Source organism: Eutrigla gurnardus (genome assembly GCF_963514095.1).
Source record: "Eutrigla gurnardus genome assembly, chromosome: 16".
NCBI classification, from domain to species: Eukaryota; Metazoa; Chordata; class Actinopteri; order Perciformes; family Triglidae; genus Eutrigla; species Eutrigla gurnardus.
Genome location: NC_139927.1, coordinates 13,922,883 through 13,947,249, shown reverse-complemented (window position 1 = coordinate 13,947,249; position 24,367 = coordinate 13,922,883). Strand labels below are relative to the sequence as shown.

Genomic DNA, 24,367 nt, shown 5'->3' with positions numbered 1-24,367 from the left:
CTAGCTCTTTGATTAATTAATAACTTAACATATGTAAAACATACAAACACTAAATATCTAGCTTTCATTTAAGCCAGGTCAGAGGTTACTGGACAGATACAAAGCCACAAGACGTCGGTGTAAGTATCACACACTGCAGATTGTTACAGCTGATGTTCACAGCAGTCGCCTGTCAGCTATAGATTCTGGTGTCAGAGACACAAGTGGAGCTAATTCAGAAGCCTGCTCTGTGAAAAACAGATTTGATGGGGAGGTGTTGTGACCTCACCGTTCAACTCGATCTACGAACACAAAAACACTCGATACCACACTGACTCCAGCTGGTCTCGAGCCTGCGATCTGGATCAATAGGTCAATGGGAGTAAATATTGCCATGTGTCAATCAAGCCGGGAGGGACGGCAGCTTCTGGTGAAGGGGCGGAGAGTTCCCAGCTTTGAACCAAGTGCTTTTACTAGCAATAACAATGTGCTGTGTGTTACCATTCATAGGTGTGCCGTTGAACTGAACCACAACGTACAAATACCGAGCGACCACGGATGACACGACATAGGATTTTATTGCAAAACGTTTTAAAAAACCCTCACAATAAGTGGTGAAAGTATGTGATACCAGCATTTAAGTGCCACTTTAAGAGTTTTAGGCATAGTTCAATAATTTTCGGATTATATTGTGAATCGCAATTATTTCGTAATCGTGATCCCTTAATACTTGCATTTAAATGGCACAAAATAAGTGACTTGTAAACACGCAGTTTAAGGTGTAGAACAAGCCTGACTATGGAGGCCCACACATGAGGTACACGCTGTCCCCGAGGCCGCCGCGAGACACTGATAACAACAAAAACACATCGGCCTGGTGGCTGCACTTCAGTAATGACAGAGATAACGCGGCACCCGGGTTTTTCATCTGTTTCCCAACTATCCACTCTGAGTCAACAAACACATTACATGGAGCTGAAGAGCAGAGGTCCTCTCATCCAGACAACTGAGTCTTTTACCCTTAATGGGTCGTTTCAAGCTACAGCACAAAGTATTTCAAACACGGCTGGAGCTGAAATATTCAGTCCGTCATCTTGAGTCAACAGGACATGAACACTATGCAATGGTCTCTGATTCCCTTGGGTGGTTTTGAATACTAGAATCATTATCAGGTGTTATTGTCCATTTTGAACAATTTAAAGGGGAACAAAACAGTGAAACGATACAACAACAAAAAAAGCATGACAGGTGACAAGTTTTCTACAAATTGGAAAAAACAGAGTCACAATAGAGGCTTAACTCGATATGAAACTAGCATGCAAATTTTCATTTTTTTAAATCATAACAATAAAATATTCCACTTCTGTGGTAGTTTTCTGCTCCCGTCGGTGTTTCCAGGATGACATTTTGCCATTATGACACACACAGACTCACAAGGGGAAAACCACACCAGCAACACGCCGCCGGGGCTGGTAATTAATAAGACAATGTCAGGCACATATAGCAATGAACCGTAACATTTTAGCATTAAGCCTACGCTCTTAAAAGGACGTATGTCCTGCAAAAAAAAACGAGTTAAAACAATTTGCACATTAAAACTTTCCTTAAATCATTTAGAATGCATCCATCAAAACCTTTATGTTCAAAATGGGTCAAATGACTATGTGCAATGTGAAATGTAGTGATGAACCCATCACATTTTAGCTGTGTTTTAGTGTCTGATTGTTTTCATTCTCACCGCATCAGCATCACTATAGGCCACATAAGCTGCTCTATGCAGCAAAAAAAAAACATGCATTCAATAAATCTACGTAACATGATTAAAATGCACTTCAAATGCAAATCAGTAGCACTTCCTTCTGAGATCAATCAGAACAAATTACTCAAAGCAATGCCCATTACTTAAATGCACAGTTGAAAAAAATGCGGCTTCAATTAAGTGTCTCTGAAGATGAATGCCAACAAAATGCTGCAGAGTGGAGCCCATCGGAGGCTGGCTGGTTGCAGCGGTGGTGGGCTTTTGTCAGTGATGAGGGGCCGTGCAGCTCCCAGCACTCATCGTCAGCTCATAGAAATTCATCCAGGAAGCAGTTACTTAGTTGCGGCCCACCTCACAAGGTTCTCATCGACGACGCCTCACTCCACACAAACACTTTCATTACCAAGCAGGCAAAGGACAGGACATTGAAGTTCTGTGCAGCGACGCAGAGCATCAAGACTCTCTCTGTTCTGTGATCCGAGTTCACATCACGGTTCACTTTCTGACGTTTGCAGCGGAGTGGGGAAAAGTACACCATGATCCATCACTTACTGACCTCAGCATAACAACAACTTATTGCTTCCATATATATATATGACGCATTTCCATCAATGACATCTCCACAATCATGCGCAACGTTCATGGAATGTTCGAACAGCTCCTGTTTTGTTACAGGATGTTTGGAAAGATTATTATTATTTCAGTTTACTGAGAGATATGATGTGCAGCATAAATAAAACAGAGTGTACGCAGAATAAAAAGCTGTTTAGCTCCTACTTTATGCACACTAGCTGCTGAATGTCAACACCCAGACGGAGCAGGTCGGCTGATAAATAAAAGATGAGCTCGTCTCATTTCTCTGCTGGCGGGAGACCCCATCAATATTACATCTCGGTGATATTTTAATGCAAACAGGCCATTAAAAGGCAGCAGTGTAACACAGCAGAATTTACAAAAAAAAAAAAAAAGGGGGGGAGGGGTTGCAGTTGTGTGCTTTTCTTTTAAATGCAACGATGCATTAAGTTTGCAACGCTCTGCTTGGAATCCTCACCTGCTTCACATGAATGCCTCTGAGCTAAGGACTGTTTGCCGTCATAGGGCAAGGCTAACATTAGAGATTAATAAGAAACACAGCTGACTCCATTCCATTCACACGCAATAAAAAATGCATGACACAAGTCAGTCTTGTTTCTGCCAGGAGACTCACAAGGAGCAATCCGTTCTCATAAAGGGCTCTGTGCTCACAACAAAGCCCCAAGAGCCGAGAACACTTGATGAGCGGCGTATCGTCACTGTGGAGTGTGTGTGTGCGTGTGTGTGTGTGCGTGCGTTTCAGTCTAGATGCAAACACACTGAACGATAATATCATAAAACCAGGAAGGAAGAGCACATCCCAGTTGTTAAACGGAAGCTGAATACATACAGAACCACTTTCATCATTCATTTCCCCGACAGGATGTTTGGCTTTTTTGAATGTTGAATCCTAGCAGCAGTTGTAGTGCAAGCAGCGAGTTCTTATCTAATCTGAGCCCTCACACAGGGAGTCACTGTAAACCACAGATAAAATGGTTAGTCATTCAACAATCCACCGTTTTGAGAGTCATATTTAGCCGTGCTAGCGGTACGGTATGGTAATGTTGGTGCGTCAGTCCACTGCTTTGGTCCAGACTGGAACAATTGGATGTACCGGTTCCCAGAGGATGAACACTAATTACTTTCATCATCCCTTGAGTTTTCCCTCAAATGCCACCAAGAGCTTGGAATTTCTGGATTTGAGTTTTGATGGATGAATTTTCATTGTTTTTTTGTCCGTACGTTCATGTTCCCCTCAGGTTGAATTCTATTAACTTTGGTGAACCCTTGACCTCGCACCATTACCAGGTCAAAGCTGTAACTGTCTAATACTTTAGTTCCCATCAGCCTCAGCTGTACTTTGTGTTTGTGTGCTAACTAGCGGCAGCTAATGTTAGCACGCTAACACAATACATTAAGATATGGTACCTGCCAAATAGATTTTTTTTTTTGCATCGTCATTGGGACCAAGATAGCATTTGGATGATAGAATTTAGCACAAAGTGCTACTGTGCCAAAGTATGCCATCTATCTGTGCCAGAGCTGCTAGCTTGGCTGCGGACTCTCAGAGGCTGATCACATTGAGACGCGCTGCTACAGGCGCCGCCGATTCAAAAACGCATGTTGGGCAAGACAGGCTGACACGAGTCTTTCAGTGTGGTCTCTCTCTCTCTCTCAAAGACAATAGCCTGCATGAAACCCTCACAACACGAGGTATTTATCTTGCAATCTCACATCCTCTGCATGTACCTCAGTCGGACGGTTATCTACCACTCTACCAAATCTACCGGCATCAACAGAAGGTGGTAAAGAAGTAGCAGTAGTGGTAAACATTTCCTTATTCTCCACTATTACATCGGCAAATTGATTCAACAGAAAATAATACTTACTTGAAGCCCTCGAACATTGATCTCCATAAGAACAAACACTGCATTTAGATGTTTGGTTTGTGGTGCGACAATATATCGAAATATCGTGATACTCCCTGCGCCAAATATCGATACTTAAAAAAAAAATGTATTTGTATTAAAATATGCAGGCACTATTTACTGATTCCATGCATTAAGCATGTTACCATTCTGCCCTTTTGCCAGTTTATGGCTATTTTTGAATGATGGCACATGTAGAAATGTTCAGTCCATGTGTGCTAAAGAGGGACTAAGCTTAGACTATGCACTTTATCATACATTGTTTACTTTCAGTTGAATCTGACACCGCAATGCAGTGAATAAGCACAGTATACGATTAATTCCTGCTTTTGCCTTTTCGCTGTTTTTTTTCTCCTTCAGATACACAGAGATCATGATGCGTATCGTAGATTATTATCTTGCAATGTATCGCAGTATCGTAATATCATCTTTATCGTGGGCAAAATATTGTGATATTGATGTATCTGTGATTCCAACCCCTATTGGTTTGTACATAATTTTATGCTCAGTACTCATCATCTGCATTGAAACCATGAGCCGAACAAACCTTTGATATGACTAAACAAGCTAAAGCAGGAAATGCGTCACACTGCAGACATGTTGTGAATTCATTAACTTAATGTTTCACTTGCCACAAAAACAAAGCACAGAAATGCGAAATGTCATGAAGACGGTGCCATGATCCCGCCTTATTCAACAGCGGAGCATCTGAATGTTTTCTGGAGGGCGTTCGGGCGTCGTGATTGCTTAGCAATCCGACAGCAGAGCTGAGTGCATGCCAACATAACAGCAGACCTGTCAACATATGTTGACAGAAGGCTGCGTATAAAGACAGTAGCGTTGAAACTCGAGTTAGCAGGCCCTGTCACCTGATCGAATGGGCCCACTCCAGCTGTTGTAGTGATTGCAATCAAACTGAATCAGTAGTATCTTCTGCACCAGGGAGGGATAAGACGTATTGGAAAAAAAAACAACAAGACAAAACATGCATTGTGATGGCCTGATTATCCTGCTACACCTCCTACGGCCGGACCCGCTATTGACCAAAACTAAATTGATTCCCTCGCCTACTGCTCAAAGCAGAGGAGGGAAATAATTCAATACTCTTGCACACTATTTGGCTTCCAGCAGCTTCCTCAGGCCCAGTGGTGCCTCTGAGGAGGAAGAGGAGAGAAGAGGGAGGGACGTGAGGTATGAAATGTTCTGATGTCTACACCCCTCCATGCATGCTCTTATTTGGAGAAGTTGGGGATCTGCTCAATATTGTGTCCGCAACAGGATCTAAATGTCACTGTAGACTGTTCAAGTGGATATGGATTATCTCAGCAACTCAAAGTGTCTTGCTCTCTCCTGTGCTCGGGGGCCAAATGAAAAGCAGACATTTGGACAAAAAAGAAATCTATTTTAATGAGCGTGGGCTGTTTGAGGACAGTAAACAGGCCCGACAGCCTTCAGCTATGAACAACACTGCCACTGTGTGCATCGTGGACACCATTCATCCCTAAAGCTATATTCAGTGTATGCAAATGAATAATACAAAGACTTTAGTCCATGTTTGTTTATGACCGGACCTGTGACTAATATTTTATCACTGATTTGAGAATGGAGGTTGTTTCCAAAACTTACCAGAAAACATCTTCTATCAAATAGCCTTAAATATGGATATAAATATTTCATCACAGATGTACCCAAAACATTGTATTTGAAACTCACAGCATGTTTCAGACAATCCGTTTTCCCCAGCAGGGTAAGGGGAGGATAGAACGTTGCCTTTGTGTAGCCATGTGCCCTTACTTTGGCTCAATAATGCTTCATATTTGTGAAAATGTCATTGCGCTGCAATGCTACAATAAAAACTGCGACTGCACTGTCAGTACCAGTCACTCAAAGGCCAGCTGTACTGGCCTGTGGTTGTGTTTGAAAGAGTGTGTGGGAACAGGAAAGGTAGAGTAAGCAAAGCACAACCAATGACATACAACATAATGTTGTAACTATGGAGACTCGTAACAGATGTGAGTGAAGCCCTCAGTGTGTTGCTATCGAGGTTTTTCCCCTTATTGTTAAAGGAGAAGGAGGGTACGAGGCTCATGTTAGTGGAGCAAAGCGCAGCCTTGGGTTTCCCCGGAGTTTGGCCCACACCGAGGACACAAACAGACAGGGGAATAACCGTCTCCAAGCTCCACTGGTAATCTTTTCCCACCCTCGAGAACTCCTTTGCTTTCCCTTAAAAAGGAACATTCTGGAGTATAATGCCCTAATTCTCTGCCAAATTTCCAGAAATGCCAGAAGCAAAGTGATTTCCTCCTGTTCAGCTATGTTTACACTCGGCGTTCCTGATCAGAATACATTGTGTTTATCCTTGCCGATCTCTGCTGCCTGTGCCTACATGTACCAGCATGCACATGTGCAAAGTTTGCTACGTGTGCAAAGTTTGCTACATTACACGAAATGTCAATGAAAGTAATATATCCTTACACCTAGACACAGAACATCAGTAACAACTGTAGGTGTTTCTCATGCTACATACCTTCGATAGGGCCATGACAGAAAGCGTTGCACCTCAGCTCCAATTTGCTGATGAATATTTGTGACTTCACTTCGACTTTCTCCAGGAGACATTGAGATTATGTTCCAAAGAATTTCGAAAGAGTTCTGCAGGGTTTTTCGTTGATTTTGTGGGGGAGCAAGTTTTGTTCAAAGCAAACCTTTTTTGGCAACTTGCTTTTGGAAATGTCAAAATCAGATAAACGTGGTGCAACAGCTTCAGATAAAAACAAGGTGATACATGTTTGTTCATTTCATTTTGAACATTGCCGTTTCGTCTTTTAAAATGTCACACAACACTCGGTGTAACAGAAGAGAAGGCTAACCAAACAAACCAAACTCAGGTAGACCTGGAACAAAACAAATATCTTGAGGCACATGAAGTGAAAGTGTAAATTGTCTCTAGAAGTGGTCAAACATTGAGCATGAATTCCAAATGAGCTCTATTTGAAGCCTAAAAAGCCACACCAAGAAAAAACATTCTTCCAAAAATACAACCCTGGGAATGGAAGAAAAGCAGCATTTGGTCTTTCAGCTGAACATTTCTATCTAGAAATACATCTCTTCTCCCAGAGGACACTATGGGAAACACTAGACAATGGTTATTCTGTAGTTGAGATGCCCAGCCCAGCAAAGAGATTAATGCTCCCTTTATTTTTAGACACAAGTGTGCTTGAAAGGAACGACCCTGAAAACGTCACGATGCAGGAAATGAGACCTTGCAGTTGCACCGCTCTCCTGGCGGTCTGGCCTTTTTTTTCCCTCTTTTACCTCCAATTTGTTGCCTTTTCACACAAACAGAGAGAGATTTTACAAACTGCAGTGCCATGGCCCCGAGGGGGGAAGAGAGCCGAGAACAGAATGTGAATTCATCCGTGGCTGACAAACACGCCGCGAGAAACTCGTGCTGTTGTTGCCCCAACATGCCGCCTTCATTTACGTAGTTTGCTCAAACAAGAGGGATTTGTGTTTCTGCCAAGCAAAACCATGCATCAACCTTATCTCACTTATCTCACATGATAGGACTGAGGTAGTGTCGGGCTTATATGCAAAACGCTGAGTTGAAATAAAGCGCCACTGTGCAGGAATTGGTTCCCTGAAAAGTGGAATAGGTGAGCATTTTGGATCTGAAACATCAAGCATGGTTGGTAAAGATCTCCATACAGGACTTCTATGTATTTTTGATGCCAAAAACTGTAAAAGTAACTGCAAACGGACAGATTTTAGTGTATGAAGTTTCCTGCTGAGGTTTTGATATCAACTTTGACCTTTTTTGTCTTAGCCATGCCGCCAACATGACTCTACAGATGATGATGTAGGTTGGGCCACCACTTTGGTCCAGACCTCAGCAACATATAACTACTCTATACTACATTTGCCATTCATGTTCCCAGAGGATGAATCCTCTGACTTTTTCCTTTAGCAATACCAGCATCATTTTAATACTACTTGATGAATCGGGACAGCATTTTGTCCAGACATTCATGTCCCCAGACTACGTGACTTTCGTGATGCCTCAACTTGAGTCTTTAGTGCCATCATTACCCAATTCTTTAGAAAACATTTGGACATTTGAAACAGACTGTTTTGAGCTAATCTGCTTGCTATGCAGTGCTAGCATTGCTAACACAATGCTAAACATGGTATTTGTGAGATGACTTTCCAGACTTACGGTATTTGCATAAAATGATAGTCTACGGAAGAGTAAGTGAGAAGTAAAAACAAGGAAACTCCACTGGTGCGTAAACTTACAGAACAATTGCCTTTAGCTTGTAGTATAAAAAGTAAAATTCGGAACTCTTTTCACTGGAGAGAACGTTCCCCTTCCCACAGCCACCCATGTTTTACTTAACGCGGTTTTGCATCGGCTTCACTCTGTGACCTTTGAGGGTGCATGTGCAGAATCCAAACAGTGAAACAAACCAGCCTTGAGCTACGTGTGAAGAGTACTGTAAAGTAGTGACACCGCCTCTGTCAACTGGAGCCTGATTACCATCTTAATATTTGATACTGTGGAGTGAAAAGAACTGACTGAGAATGTGGGGTTTGTGTTTATGCAGGAGGAGATAACAACAATCTAGAAACGCTCGTTCTACCGCAGAAAGAGTCGGTGAACCTCATACAGGACTATTTCCTTATTCTCTTCTTAATTTTCTTTTACTTTCTAATCTCCTAAATTCAGATATAGGACCAGTACAAAAGCACAAAGAACCTGCATTGAAGTCCTGCTTTTTGGAGATCCTTAAAGGAAAGTGTGTCGTTTTTAACAGCGTCAGCAGTGGGATTAAGGAATAATGAGGGTTGTTAATATCATATTGCCTGAGGGTGGTGCTGTCACTGAAATAAAGTAGAAATGGTTGGATATTTAAAACAATTCTTCAATGACTGCGGAGGGGGTGAAATAATAGAGATATGTAGTGTGTAGTGTTATGAAACAGCATCAGCAACAGCATAAATAAATGGTGACATGGTTAGGCTACATGAAAACATAATTAAATTAGCCTATAATTCATATTGCAGAGTCAAACAGGATGTCCACATAATTATAAAGAGTCATTTATGAAGGTAAATGATTGTGTTGTTAAATTCCATAAATCACTCCCACAAGCCAAATAAAAATGAATCCGTTCGTACCGAGTCGTTCTTGCATGAGGCCCACAGTTTGTTTCCCAGATTTATTATTTAAACATTTCCCCCTTAAATCAAAAAATCGTGTAGATATCACCGTACACTGTACTTTTCCCAGCTGAGTGCCCATGCAGCAACTGGTCCCAGTGATCTGGGGGTTAGGTGGAGCCACTGACTGTTTCCTGGCACCTTATCATCCTACTGATATATGAGCCACTATTTCTCACCCTCCACTGCTTTCTAAAGAGGCTGGCTACCCGCTCCTGCTGCCTTTCACCTGAAATGAACCCCTGATAAGACCTGAAAGGCAGCTTTAATACGCCGCCTCTCCTCCTCCTGTCATTTTTCTGGAGGAGCACTTAAGAGATTTAGCCTGAGGTTTATCCAACAGTACACTGCGCTAACCACATGTGCACTGTGAATATAAGTAAGACCATCTTAACAGGCTGTTTATTGTTGAAATGCTGTATAAAGGGTGTTGGGGGATTACTGTTATTAGTCTGCAAGGATGCCAATGCAAAACACCTGATGTGATGTGATAGCGAGCTTAAGAGGTTTATCGCTGACGTTGTTCAAATGCAATGTGGCTTTCACAACATTAATGAATGAAGAACAGACTGTTTAGCTTCCCATTTTTGAGTCTACTCTTAACTTCCTGTTGAGACATATCAGCTTAAAAACAACTTGTGGCGACAGTCTACCTCTCCGCCTGAGGTGAAGTCTCTTTTCCCCCCAGACGCAAGTGAGTGGCCTGTGGGCTAAATCCCTCTGACCTTGTGCTCTCTAACCTCTGACGAGCAGCCAAGCATACAGAGTAAACAGGAGGGAGGATAAACAACTTAGTAGAGGGCCAGCTGATGGGATTTCAGAGCAGCGCCGCCTCCCAGCCGGGCAGCTGAGCGTACAATCTTATGCTGGCGAATCCTCTCAACGAGAAGCCGTCAGCTGACCGAGCGTAGTAGGAGCTCACCTGCGGCGCACCGATTACATCGGTGCCCCTGTTTGGGGCTCAGATTTTAAAGCAACATTATTAAACACACATTGGAAAAAATCAGAGAACAACAACATTTACCAGGGATAATTATCCTCTTCTGGTTGAGTCACAACGTCCCGGTATTTCTCGAGAACAGCTCATCGAAACAACTTAACACTTGGCACTGCGTTTCATCGGGTCCTCTACGATACACCGGGCGAATGTGAAGTCGATCAGACAAGACAGACAGACATAGTGCTAGAGTCAGACCAGTGCAGAGGCATTCGGACAACCGCTCATCACCTGTTGAAGTGAAGAAGAGTTTGGTTGGAACGTGAGTAAATCCAGCTTCCAGCAGCCAAAGTGAACCGCAGCCGACATGCCCGACTCAGTCTGCAAAGCCCTGAAGCTCCACGGCACCCACTCGTCAGACCACGTTCGCTTATTTCTTCAAAGTTTATTAATACTGAACGTGTCACATGTCCATATTGACCCGGATTCAACTCTGCACTTCGTTGGATCCCCAGCAGCAGCCTACGGCCACCAAGTGTGAAGTAGATCGGATAAACAACTCTCCAGATATGCGAAGGACAACAGACAGACAGACAGAGATTCCTTGCATTATAGTCAGATTAGATGTATTCTGCAGGACTTCCTCAAGGAAGTAAACAAGCTCTATGTTTTTTTTCCCCCACACTGAGATTTGCCCAGTTAAGACCCAGTCACACAAGCATTTGCTGTAGTGGCTGTAAAAAGCTTTTCAAAGTGAATTAACAATCATAATGTTCTACATTTGGAGAACAACAATGTGCTTCTCTCAGCCGTCTCAATACAAAGTAAAAGTGGAGAGCCTGTACACAATTCGTGCTGGCAAAGTGGTGAGCGGTGGAGTCCAGCACAAAAAAAAAAAAAAAAAGCAAACGCTGGGGCTGAGACAAAGCTGCTTTCAAAGTGATCAGGAATTGTTTAAAAAAAAGCCCATTGTGCTCTCTGTAAATCACATAGTAATGCAGCATAATGATCAACTGGAGAGATAAAGCTCTGCATACCACAGCTATGAGCCAACACTCAACTCGCTAATACAGACGAACAGCCCAAGTCTGTACAATCGATCCCTGATAAATATCACCTGCTGCACTTTTAACATTGGAACTGATCATCCGGGAACTGTAGACTCTTTGTCGTACCAAACAGGCACATTTTTTTTTCCTTTTGAGGAAAACAACAGCAAAAAAACACCTCTGGACAAACTCCTTCAATCCACACAGCGTGGTGCTGATTTCAGAGCTGTTATTAAAGTCTCAGCTGCAACTACATGTGGACACTTTAAAATGTTTGGATTCTGGGACTGGCGCCCATTAGATTACATCACCACCATTATTCTATACCCACCTACAAAAGGCTGACGACTGACTTGGTCGCGCTCCAACAAAAACAGACCTTTACACCGCTCGGTGAAACTCAGGAGGAGGACGATGATTCAGAAATCTCCCGTCCAGCTTCTCCTTCTGCGATTCACAACGACCATGAGGTCAGTTCAACAGAAGCAGTCTGATGCATTTAAAAACAATTTGAAAGAAAAGAAAAAAATCACACTGAAGCCTCGTGTTCTTTGCTCACTCTGTGAATATGTGAGGTCAATACTTCTATAGTTAGGCCTTGATTAATTATAACAATGAGTCACAGTGAGTTAGGCCAGATGGAGGAGTGAACCATCAGCTATGACAGATGCTCTCCAGTGTATCTCTCTCAGCTGCTGCTTTTCTCTCTGACCAAGAATCAGCAGATGGATTCAGAGAGGCTGCTTCAGTGATTATCACCTTTAGACTGTGTTACATACGTATTAAGTAAGTTCAGAAGACGGGGATGAAGCTCATATTAATTCACTTTACACCTTATGAAAACAAAATATTGAATTTTAGCCGTATTACGAGGTAAGAATATTCTGTAGTTGGAGAGTTAGGAACAGCTTGTATTTGGATCTGGAAAATCCTCCAAAATTCACATACTTTCAGGCTGGATCTGAGCTCATTGTTTAATTTAAAAAAAAAAAAATGTTTTTATCTGGTCTTCATCTCTGCAACACACTTATGCAGGAAGAGGATGAAGCATTGTGGGTTTGATAGCAGATAGCACAGAGTGTTTCAGGCAAAATGCCTCTGCCCTCCCATGTGAATTCATGGGAAAGTTCCACAGAAGTTAAGAGGGAACCAAATAAAAAAAAAAAAAAGGAGAGAGAACTCTGTTTGTACAACTAATAGCGTGATGTTATGACAATAAACAAGCCTGTCTTTTGTTGAACAGAAACTCATACAACTGTCTGCTTTCACTGATTCACACAAAACTAATATACAGCAACACATTAATCTATTTTATTTTGCTCTATAAGCCATATACTTTCCACCTACTTTTCAAGGTTAGAATTATCTCTTTTCAATCTGCTTTTCATCAAGACATTAAACACACCATATTGAATTTTCTATTGCTAGGGGTCCCTTAAATAAGTCAATAACAAAGGCTTGGCGACGTTGTGGAGCAGCATGAGATCACGGCTTGTTTACACAGAACTATGTGAGAAGCCTTCTGTGAAACTGTTGGCAAAAGGGCTCTTGGATGAACCGTCTGTCATCAAAGGTTTACCGAAGTGAGTGGGGAGGAGAGAAAAGCCTTTGTATTGTCGTTTGCTCGTCTTTCAATGCAGAAACACTCTCTAGTTCTGATACAACTGATGCTACTGCAGCAGCTACGCTAACCTCTCCAGGAACAACTGTAGTTCTGTAGGCCTCTCCGTGTCGTCTCGCACACAGCCACGCCCACAGCTCCTGACAGGATGCTGATTGGTCCGTTCTCCGGCTGACCGGACACAAACTAATTAGTTGATTTCCATGCGATTCTCGTGTGAACATTGGTTATCAGTCTTAAGTAAGAACAGTCTTTCGGTTGCCAGGTAGTGGCAGGTGTCAACACTTCTACTACAGACTGTTTGACCTCTGGCCCTCTGGAAAAGACTTGCAGTGTATCTTGATCAAAATCAATTAGCAACGTTCTTCTTCTTACCAGCTTAGAATGGAGCATTAGTACATTATATATTAATCATCAATGAGCGATTCATTATAGCTTAAAAGTCTTTACATTAGCCATGCTGGGCTATGCAGTTTGATTTCTGCAATATCTCCTCAACGAATCTGGATTTTAAATACAGTATTTGAGTGAAAGCAAACACTGACTGCAGTTCCTGGCTCCTCAGCGCACCAGCCGGCCCTGTACATTACAGCTGCTTTTTATTTGACCACAGTCTCTGCAGGGTCTGCTTTCCAAAGAGGTTTTGTTCAGTGTCTTTTTTTTTATTTATAAAACTGAACATTTCCACTAGGATTAGGAGCCAACTACTACACATATAATATGAATAAGAGGGGGCGCTTTGGGTTCAAGTTTGTTTCTCTGCTCGTAGATTCCAGTGGAAAGTCTAGCCTCATGGCTCAACCCATGACACTCCGGCACAACAGGGCAGACGCACAATGGAAGAGGGAAAATATGCGTGGGGGGGGGTATAACAGTCATCCCCACATTTGTGGAGAGTAAATTAAACCACCCCAGTGATGCTCCTCTGCTCAATGAGTTCCAGCTTTGCTCAGTACAGTGTGGAAACAACAGTGACATGAAGGCTGCAGCCTCAAGCCCCAACACGCAGAGCTGCTGTGTTGTGTTAAAGGAGCTCGGAGCAACCTGTCCTGCAGGCAAACACTCTCCAACACAGCTGATGCTGCAAAAGCGTGACCTTTGACCCCTGGAACTAGTTTAAAAGGGAGGTGAGCATTCCTGTGGTGTGACATCACAAAGTCACCACTTCAGGGGTGGCTGGCTCTCACCAAGGACTATTGATCTGGTGGTTTCATGCTTGTAATGGAGAGCAAAGATGAAGTACATTCCTACACCAGGCAGCGTTTAGGATCAATATTTACCCACACCCAGGACGAGTTAGCACTCCGGGGGGTTTTGTTTTTGGCTCACCTGCATTGTAGAAGCTGTCCAGCACCGTGGTCTCTCCAAAGTCCAGCTTGCCAAAGTTCACCGTCTCCAGCTTGCTGCCCGCCGCGTCGCAGGCGTCCTTCAGACACTGCAGGGCCATGCTCTCCGCGTTGTTCTGCTGGCTCGCCTCCCCGTTCACCACATAGGCCACCGTCACCGGCCTGCTTTTGCACGACTTCCCGGTGGAGAGCAAGCCCCCGCCGTCCATCGGGTCGCTCCCCGGGGTCGGGCTGAGCCCCCCGCCGCAGACCACGGAGTCCTGCCAGAAAGTCCCGGCCGCGGGGATACCAGAGACGCCGCCGCCGCCGCCACCGCCACCTCTGCTGCTGGTGCTCTCACCGCCGAGGCTCTCTCTGCTGGCACAAACTCCGAAGCAAGGCACCGGTAAGGATATGCCGTCCTGGTCTTGACTCATCATGTTTAAGGGGGTCACTTCTCACTGTCTTACAGAGCGGTTTGTGATGAGCGGCTCCTCCGCCAGTCCTCCGTGGAGAGCCAGCGTTACGCACGGCCGTTTCCCATGGAGCCCCCCCCTCCGCTGCACAGGCACGACGCTCAACCTTCCTCCGTCTCAACGCGGGCAGACAGTCTGTTGCAGGCGGAGGCGCGACTACACATCATGCTGCATGTTCGCCGTCGATAATAACCCGATAACGCCGAAGTCACGACACGATTCCGAGGAGAGGTGGTGGAGGGGGGAAAAAACACACGGGAGGAGAAGCCGCCGAATCAGCGCATTCCTTCTCAGCTCTCACAACAAATCCACATACTTCCCAAAAAAGTTGTGCAACACCGCCCGTGTCGGTGCAGCGACGCCCACAGACGCAGGAGAGGGGGAAGAAATGTCACGGCGAGTCGAAGTGGAGCGCAGAAGACCCGCGGCCGCGTGTCATCACCCGAAAGAGAAAGCGGGCTGCGCGGAGACAGAGGCTGCGTTCATGTGCAGGCGGACCCTGCCCAGTTTCCAATGTTGTCCTCCAGACTCGACGCGCAGACGGAGAGACGGCAGCGGGAGCCTGAGCGGAGGTGGGCGGGGCCACGATGGCCATATGTGGAGTGGTGCGCCTCAGTGAAGCTGTTCACTGACAACACGATTAGTGCAAATCACAAACTGTGGAAGACACTCAGCCCCTTTAAATGAATATGAATCTTTGTAATAATGTCAGTGTTGTTGTTTTTTTCTTCCTTTCAGGGCTGTGAGCTGTAAACATTTCATAATGCTGCAGAATAATTGCATTGTTTCCTCCATTAATCTTGTGATCCATCCAGATAAGGACATTTATTTGGGCAGTGATCAGATGAAAAAGGCTCCAGGCAACACATTCAGCTGCTGTCCAGTCTGCAAAGTTCACAAATATAAGAGCGTTTAATAAATTCATCCACAAACTGTCGTCTTCTATATAGACTGTCACCTGTTGGAACCTGGTGGTCCCTTTCTTTCCTGTTAGGAGGAGGACCTCTTGTGGCGAAGATTTGATATTACAGGTCAGTAGATAAATGTTTTTGATGTATTGTGGACTAGTTTAGCAAAATGTAAAAGATAACAGCAGATGAGGATGTTTTTATGGAAAGAGAGATAGGTCATCTATGAGGATCCGGTGAAAACCAGTTTTTCATAATTTCTCATAATCTGCACATATAATTATGTAATATAATATTTTCCAGCAGGGGACTGTTGATTTTGGCTTCATGCACCTGAAACTACTTCTAGAAGCTACTAAACTACTTTTCATATTCAAGAGACCAAACTATTTCACAATTGTGTGTCCTCGTTTCAAAAGAGGCCAGCGTCATTACAGACCATTAAAGGTAATGGTGACAGAGATGACTGTACTGCAGTGTGAAATAGTAAATAACTGTAAACAAAACCCCACAAAACTCTCTAAGGATGACTTTTTTTTACAGTTTCTCCACTATGATTCAGTCAATACACACTGTTGTAATTTTCTAGTTTTCAAAAACTCTTTACTCATAAATTAAATGTATCCAGGCCTGATATCAAATAATTCACAACCAGTTTGGATAACAAATACATATATTAATTGTACAATATCTTTTAAAAGGTTTTTCTTTTTGTGAGTTACTATACTGTGTTTTGTTAGATTATTGATTATTTGTTTGCATATGAAATATAAGATGAAATATAATAAAAAGTTAGATTAAAAGAAATGATAACATAATAAAACATAAAGAAATATTCATACAATCTGTATACGATGTACTGGTGATCCAAAAAGACAACAGGAGCAAATTTAAAAAAATGAATGTGCTCAGCATGTGCAAACCAGAATCTAAAATATTGTTTAAAATAGAAAAGGTATGAAAAGTTGGCGCCAAGGAATTCCTCATTTGCCGGTTACATTACTGGGAAAAGTTAAAATAAAGTTTTTTGTTCATCATATTCATTATTATTATTATATATCATATTCATCTGTTCATATTGTAGCTTCATTATGATTTGGGGTAAGACAAATGGAGTTAATCCATGTGAAAACATCCCATCAGTTAGACCTGACACACAACAGGATTGTGTTTAAAGTCAACCTTCAGTTCAAACACAATCTGGTTGAATTAAAGGCTAATAAACCGTCCAATAGATTAAATGCATAATAATAATAATGCAGTAGTTGATTTCCCCTCCGTGTTGCCACTAGATGTCCCACGTGGACCACACATGGATCGACGAGCTCCTGCAGCCCAGATGACGAGGCTGCCGAACCACACACGTCCACGGGGCTGCGTCATTTCACTGCCTTCAAACACATCTGTCTGCTCCTCATCCCGGAGCTGCGGGCGCATCACACATCATCCCACCCAAACTATTTATGCATCGCTGTGTCTTCTTATTGCCACTCAAATCAAGTGCTGCGAACGCCGAGGTTACATTATTGTGAGTCAAATTACACGTCACCCAACACAATGAATATTTACACGTTTATATGAAAATCTAAATCCGAAAGAAAGGAATGCCCACGGATGAACATTGGAGATTTTATTGGATTAAGAAGAAACAATTAAGAGATGAAAACTTAATGAAGGCAAACAGCAGAGCAGCTACATATATATATATAAACTACCAGTCGTCTTGCCTCTTCCAGCCAACGCTGCTTGACACATGTGGCACGCAGAGCTGCTGAGCGGCTGAGCCTCCGCATCCTGCAGTCAAACCCCAGGAAGTTTCTGGCTGCAGGCAGGAAGGGCTTCTCCTGAAGCGTTTTCATATTAAAGCTATTACAGAATGCACAGACTACTGACACGGTGCTTTCAGTGACCTATGCTTGAATTCAATGAAAAATATCTTTTTATGATTTCCAGATTTTTTTTTTTTTTTTAATTTCGCCCATAATTACTAAAGATGGAAGCAAATCCAGATCCTTTAATAAATTAAATAATCTGCACTACGGACGTGAAGATACTCCTTTACAAATAAATCCAGCATTCAAAAACGTACGTCTTATCATCAAAATGTATACTGACTGTCCACAACCAATGATATAATATGTTATACTGTTCAAATATGATTACAGATGCATTGTGTTTTTTCTACTATTTTAAATGAAGTTTATCCTTTAACAATGTGTTGTAGTTTATAAGCTGATGATGATACAGTGTGTATGTGAAATATGAATAAAGTAACTAACAACACCCGGGTCATGTTTTGATGCACTATTTTAGATTTTAATTATTATTTTAACTTTTTTTTTTTAAATTTATGGGACTAGTTGCATTGACAAGTAACTATAAATAATTATATAGCTTTCAGATACAAGTACTGTGGTACAGCTAAAAGTACAATGTTTGCTTCTCAAATGCGAAGACAGTGTGCAAATCTGGAAAATAATAGTGGTGTGTAGTGTCCTTTTACTGTATTTGAGTAAACATACATTCTATCGGTGATAATTCCTTGCTCACCAGATGGAGTCAGTTGTCATAATGTGACCTCTAAATGCAGCTGTGGTCACGTGACAAAAAAAGTGAAAGGAAAATCAAGTTCAGTTGTTATTGATATATGGATTCATTCATATTAAGAATGAGATGTAAAAACACAGACAGTTGGAGCACTTCTCTCCTGGTTAATCAGTACAACATATTTAGAACTGTGTTAGAAATAGATCTTTTTTTTCAATTAAATATTCTAATACAGTTTGTACTTTGAGGTAGATGTTAACTTCAACTCCCATGGTGCATTTTGCCATGAAACATCCAATCACCAAGCTTTTAGTTCTGTTACCTGCAACGCTTACTGGATGGAAACTGAAGATTTGAACGTTGACGAAACTGAAACAATTCAGTTTTAATGTGGTTCAACTATTGGTGAGAGGAGACTAGAGAACTAGAGAGTGTTTCTTTCTCAACTGCAACATCAAAGCGTTGTTTTGAATTTGCTACTGCTCTGATTTGATGTGTAATATAGTTTTTAGATCTGACTGCCGTGTCAAAATTACAGACAAACATGATTTCTCTTCAGCAAAGTTGAAATCATTAAAACTGATGGCCATAACTTTAACCTATAAGATAATGAGCTCATCAGGAAGATTGTTTAAAGAAAAAACGTAAAAGAAATATTCTTAAATTCTGATTGTAGCAAGGTAATATGTGACATCACCTGTTCCTAAGGAGGCCATGCCCACTCCAACCCAGTAAGAAGAGCACAGAGGAAAACACAAACTGTCCTGTTGTATTTAAAATAACTGAAATGGTTGTAAATGTGTTTTCCATAGCTGTATGTCTGTTACATCCATTAGGTTTAATGGACATGTTTTGGTTTGTTAACCTTTGTTTCCACATCCCAATCATTTTGGTTATTTATTCATCAGGGGAAGTAAAAGAAAACAAACATAATCGTCCTTTCCTGTTTTTATTTATTTTTTGGCCACTTGGGGGCAGTGAAACGTGCTGTAAATACAACAATGACATATTATCAACATATACAGTTCTGGAGAATTTGACAGTTTATTTACTCATAGAGCAAACAGAGCAGCATGAGCATTCATTTGGAGTTAACGTAATATTCACTCTGCTTTTAGCTCTCGTTTGGTCTCTACCAACTCCTGAGGGAAATATCGTGGCTGCTTAATGTTAAAAAGCTAGCGCCTGACTTTGTCTGTTTGCCGTTTGGTGCTAAAAACAATAAAGTTGTGTGCTGTTTAACCAAAACAATGAGCTGAAAGATGCTAAAATGCCATCCCGAAATAAAAATCTGAATTGGCGTTGCTTAAAAATGCAACGTAACAGCAGGTAGAGTGACCTCTGATGCAGAGGTGTACTCCTGGGTGTGGTCAGTACACTGTGACATCACTACCATCTGATTAGGAATCGTTCCAACTGGATCTTGTTACATTAAAGTGAACATAATTACCTTTTCTTATAGATGTCATGTGCAAATGGCAGCGCTTTTGGAAAGTTTGTAAAACGTTTTGGTTCTGTCTTCCTTTAAAAACCTTATAGTAGAATTCCATACACAACAACCAGCAGTATGGTGTAATAGGTGAAGTTTGTTAGGGGTTGAGTGTAGTTAACCATCAATTGGCCATCCATGCTGCACCCTGCAAATAAAGCTTTCCATTCTGCTTTGCCACAGACCATGAAATAGTCACTCAGCTCTGAAATGGAGAGAATCACTCACGGAGAAACAGCAAGAAGTTCAGTTAGTTCTGCCGTGCAGGTAGGAGATAGATACTTGGAGGCACAGACTTATTGCAGCCCTCCATAGATATCTGCCAAAGTCTACACAAACATTAGAGGGAAAACGGGGAAACAAAATTACAGAAATCTGCTAAGTTTGACAAATGGCGGGCCCGGCTTCGCCACTAGCTATTAGCCTGCAATGATTAATAAGTGAGAAAATAATTGCACTTCATTGAGATTGATGACGCCCCATTTAACCTCCCCTCTCATCCTGGCTGCGCCACGGAGCACCGAGATGAGCCTCGGACACACTGCTGCTCTGCCGGCCTCATTGGCATCGCGCACACACACACACACACACACACACACACACACACACACAGGGTCTGTAATGATCCTGCGGGGCTTTTTTTAAAACCCTTGCAGCGCTCTGATCATAAGTTCATTGTTAGTAAGTGAAAAACAATGATCTCAGCGCTAGGAGGCCTCTGGGAATCTCTCACTCCACCAATATAGAAGCATTTAAGTCAAACACCATGGGGAATTAATGACAGCGGAGTCACCATTAACTCCTACGCTAACGGGTTTGTGAGCTCTGGCCCTCTTGTTAGGCACATCTTGTGTGTTTGCTCGTGTCGGAGAATCTTTTTTTGATCGGAAACACACATGTGTGGTAAATGTGTTTGAATGCGATTTCCACGGAGTAAAATGCAAACAAAAAAAATGCCGGCGATCAGACGAGGCGCTAGGAGTGCCGTGTCGCCTTATCCTCTCAGTCTGCAAAGAGACGTGGCCAAGGTTATTAAAGAAGGATGTAGCAGAGCAAGATGGCCGCTGTTGTGACCAGAGGCGGTGTGGAGAGATAAATGGTTGACCCAGCCTGGTGTCAGGTTAGGATTGATGCCACTATCAGCCCCACTGCTTTCCCAATGATTTTCTCAAATCTCTGATAGAGTGTGTTATCTAGTTACTGGCATGAGGGCAACGGCCTGCAGGCACAGAGAAGGTCAATCTATGAGGACAATCTTTGTTGGACTAAATGAGAAAAAAGACCTCACAAAAAAGAATAAAAAGCAGCTGCTAGGTCTCTGGGATAAGATAAGCCAAATTACTTCTCTTTAGTAGGATAGGCCTTGGGCAAAACATCAAAAAAAAAAAAGAGAGAGAGAAAAAAATTAAGTGAGGCAGCTTGTGTGCTCTCTAACTTCAATGTTGTAGATTTCACCTGGAACCTCGGCTTCCTTGAACTACTGTTGATTCAGTGGCAGGAGCACCTTGAGGAATGAGCCGGCTGAGTGTTTGTCTGCGGTATAATCTGCATTCCCCTAATAAATCTCAGGAGAAAAGAAAACTGGAGTTTCCAGAATATATAATGCCAGTCAGCAAGATAACCCTCCCCCCCTCAGATCGCAGAGCTTCTCCATGATCTCACTCCATCAAACCCTCTCGCTCTTTGGTCTTTTTTCAAAACCGGGGGAAAGAGTTTGACTAATAGCTTGTAATTTACCGGCCGAGGTCCTGATCAATAATTCCGTGTCAATAATGATGGAGAGGTCTGGGTGAGGGGAAATTATTCCACTCATTGTCTGAGAAAAATGAAGGTGTGGACATGTCCCGGGGCTGTAGGCAGATGTCCACAGGTGCTCGGTTAGTATGATGGTGGAGTTGATGAGTGGGAAGACAAATAACACACACACAGGCACACATACAAAGAGCACTGTGTGTGTGTGTGTGTGTGCGTGTGTGTGTGTGTGTGTATGTGTGTGCATCCTTCTGGTGCACAGGATCAAAACTTTGTAAAGAGGCTTCTCTCTCACACACACACACACACACACACACACACACACACACACACACACACACACACACATCCCCTAATGGAGGTATTTTTCACCACACTTTTTTTCGCTGACGTTTTCAGTCGACGGGCCTTTGTCATGACGATCTCATTTTGAAAGCAGTCTTCTGACAGAAATATTGACCGACCGAGGGAACGGATCTATGTCTTTATGATCCAGAAAATTGCTAAAATGGTTTGAAGGAAATATTATTTATTTATTTTTTATCCTTTCTGATGTGGTGCAAAAAAATACAGCGCCTCTCATCTGCATCTATATAGCGTAGGGGATACAAAATACCTGAGTCAAATGAGACCACACATCATGGCAAAGGTGACGTTTACAGCATTCAACAGTAAACCTGCTAAAAGTTTTCAGGCGTGTTGCCATGATACATCTGAAGTCTATAAAATCCTCATCTTCAGCATGATGCAAAGAAAACTTTGATTTAATGGTGAAGTTATTTTCTTCACTACAAAAACCTTCCTGCGGTTTACTACCTGTATCCTTATTACCACCCAGGCCAGTGAAGCCAAAGCGGAAGTGCCTTAAAGTTGTATTCTCGTCTGTCCATCAGGGGGCGACTCCTCTGGTTGCCAAAAGAAGTCTATGAGAAAATGACCCTACTCTCACACAATTTATTATGTCGGTAAACATTATAAATATGAGTTTATGGTTTTAATCTCTTGTTTCAAGTCTTATACAGCAACAATATGATGATCATTTAGTAAATTACGGTCCATTTAGAGTCAAATAGATAGAATAAAGCAGAGTATGATTTCGGCCGTTGCTACCAATGCAATTAGCTACTACTATTACTTTAACATTTCTGAAAGATTCTGAACGCTAACTTTGTTCACAGTTAAAAGCCAGATGGATCCAGATGTGAGGTTTCCACTCTGTCATTTCTGTTTGTCAGATGCAGCCGTCAGACCTCCAAATTCCAAATGTTCACTTCCGTTCACTGGTTGCAAAAAAACAACAACAACAAAATCAAAATAAAGATGGCGACTGCCAAAATACCAAACGCGAGGCTTCAAAACCGGAGTCCACAAACCAGTGGGTGACGTCACGATGGCGACCTCCACTTCTTATGTACAGTCTGTGTTCATTCTGAGATATACAAGCTGTTCTGTAGCTTTCTATCACATCACATGATCTCCATCAGCTCAGCTCAAACGTCTTATATGCCATTCTCCCTAATCTACGAGAGCCCCGTGCATTCTCAACATGCCATGTTTCCACCTTCACAGCTGGAACCTCTGCTGTCCAAAACACTGATGCTGTTCAACGCCGCCTGTCCGTTTGTTATAGTTCACAGCTCAGCTGGCTTAAAGCATGTGATGTATTACATCATCAAGGCTTGCATTTTAGGCATTGACATTATTATAAGTGTGATTTATGTTTTCTTTTATGGGATCAGATGCCATATTTTAGTGTATTTCAGTGAGGTACAGTACGCAGCTCTAAAACCAGAGATTCCCTGCAGTAAGATTTCCAGTCTGTTACAAGCTCGCTGTGCTAAGCCGCACTTTAATGCCTTGATCTGTCAGTCAAAGAGAAATGTTACTGACTCCGACCAACACGAGTGCCAGCAGTTTCTTGAAGCAGTCTAAATATTTTTGACACAAGCTTTCAGTACAACAACAGATACGGTGGAACCGGAGCTCATACTGTCAGAGAGGAACACACAGAGAGGAAACGAGTGATTTTAAATCTGGGATTAATGTATATAAACATCACTCCCTTAGTCTACATATTAAGGCAAAAGGGGAGGTTGTACAATAGGAACAGTGTGACAAATCCATAACAAAACATCACTCTCTGGCATACGTGTGAAAATAGGTGTTAAAGTAAATATATGTTAAATTGGACCTGGAGTGTACCAATGGGACACGACTAAAATATTTCAGGCGATTTTTAGCTGCTGTTTGTGATGCATTTTGTTTTTTAGTATGGCTATAACACAGTTTAATTTGTATTGTACTGGCTAGCAGACAGACAGCCTGGTTTAAATCCCTCTCTAGATTAACTAATATTACTATATATTTCATTGCCAACCTCCTGCTGGTTACGGTTTCTATACGGAGCTCCACTGACTGAAGGACCTGTACTTTGACTGGGCAACAAATTATGCATCAACATATGCTAACCTGAACGAACCTAAACAATATAACATTAGCACATAAAAACAGATGCATGATTCAATGGTTTTAAAAGCACAGACAAATTAGGTTGTGTCAATAGTGGTGTCAAATCAGAAAACAGAAGACCAAAAGCTAAAAACCAAGTAAGTCAGACGTTAGCCTCTAACCCCCCAGCCCCTCACCTGGCCTCCATCCCATCACTGATCACCGGGCCTCCATCCCATCACTGATCACGGGCCTCCATCCTATCACCTGGCCTCCAGCGCATCTCTGGGCCTCCATCCCATCACTGATCACTGGGCCTCCATCCCATCACTGATCAATGGGCCTCAACCTCATCA

General features: G+C 42.4%; 1 protein-coding gene across 1 annotated transcript in view; it reads right to left on the bottom strand.

Moving 5' to 3' along the window:
- Positions 1 to 15,462, bottom strand: part of map3k5 (mitogen-activated protein kinase kinase kinase 5) — a 56,050-nt gene extending 40,588 nt beyond the window's left edge. Inside the window, exon 1 of the mRNA XM_084030268.1 lies at positions 14,396 to 15,462. Coding sequence (XP_083886394.1) covers positions 14,396 to 14,831 — 436 coding nt within the window. The 5' untranslated portion in view covers positions 14,832 to 15,462. The remainder of the gene's footprint in view (positions 1 to 14,395) is intronic.
- Positions 15,463 to 24,367: the final 8,905 nt, after the last annotated feature.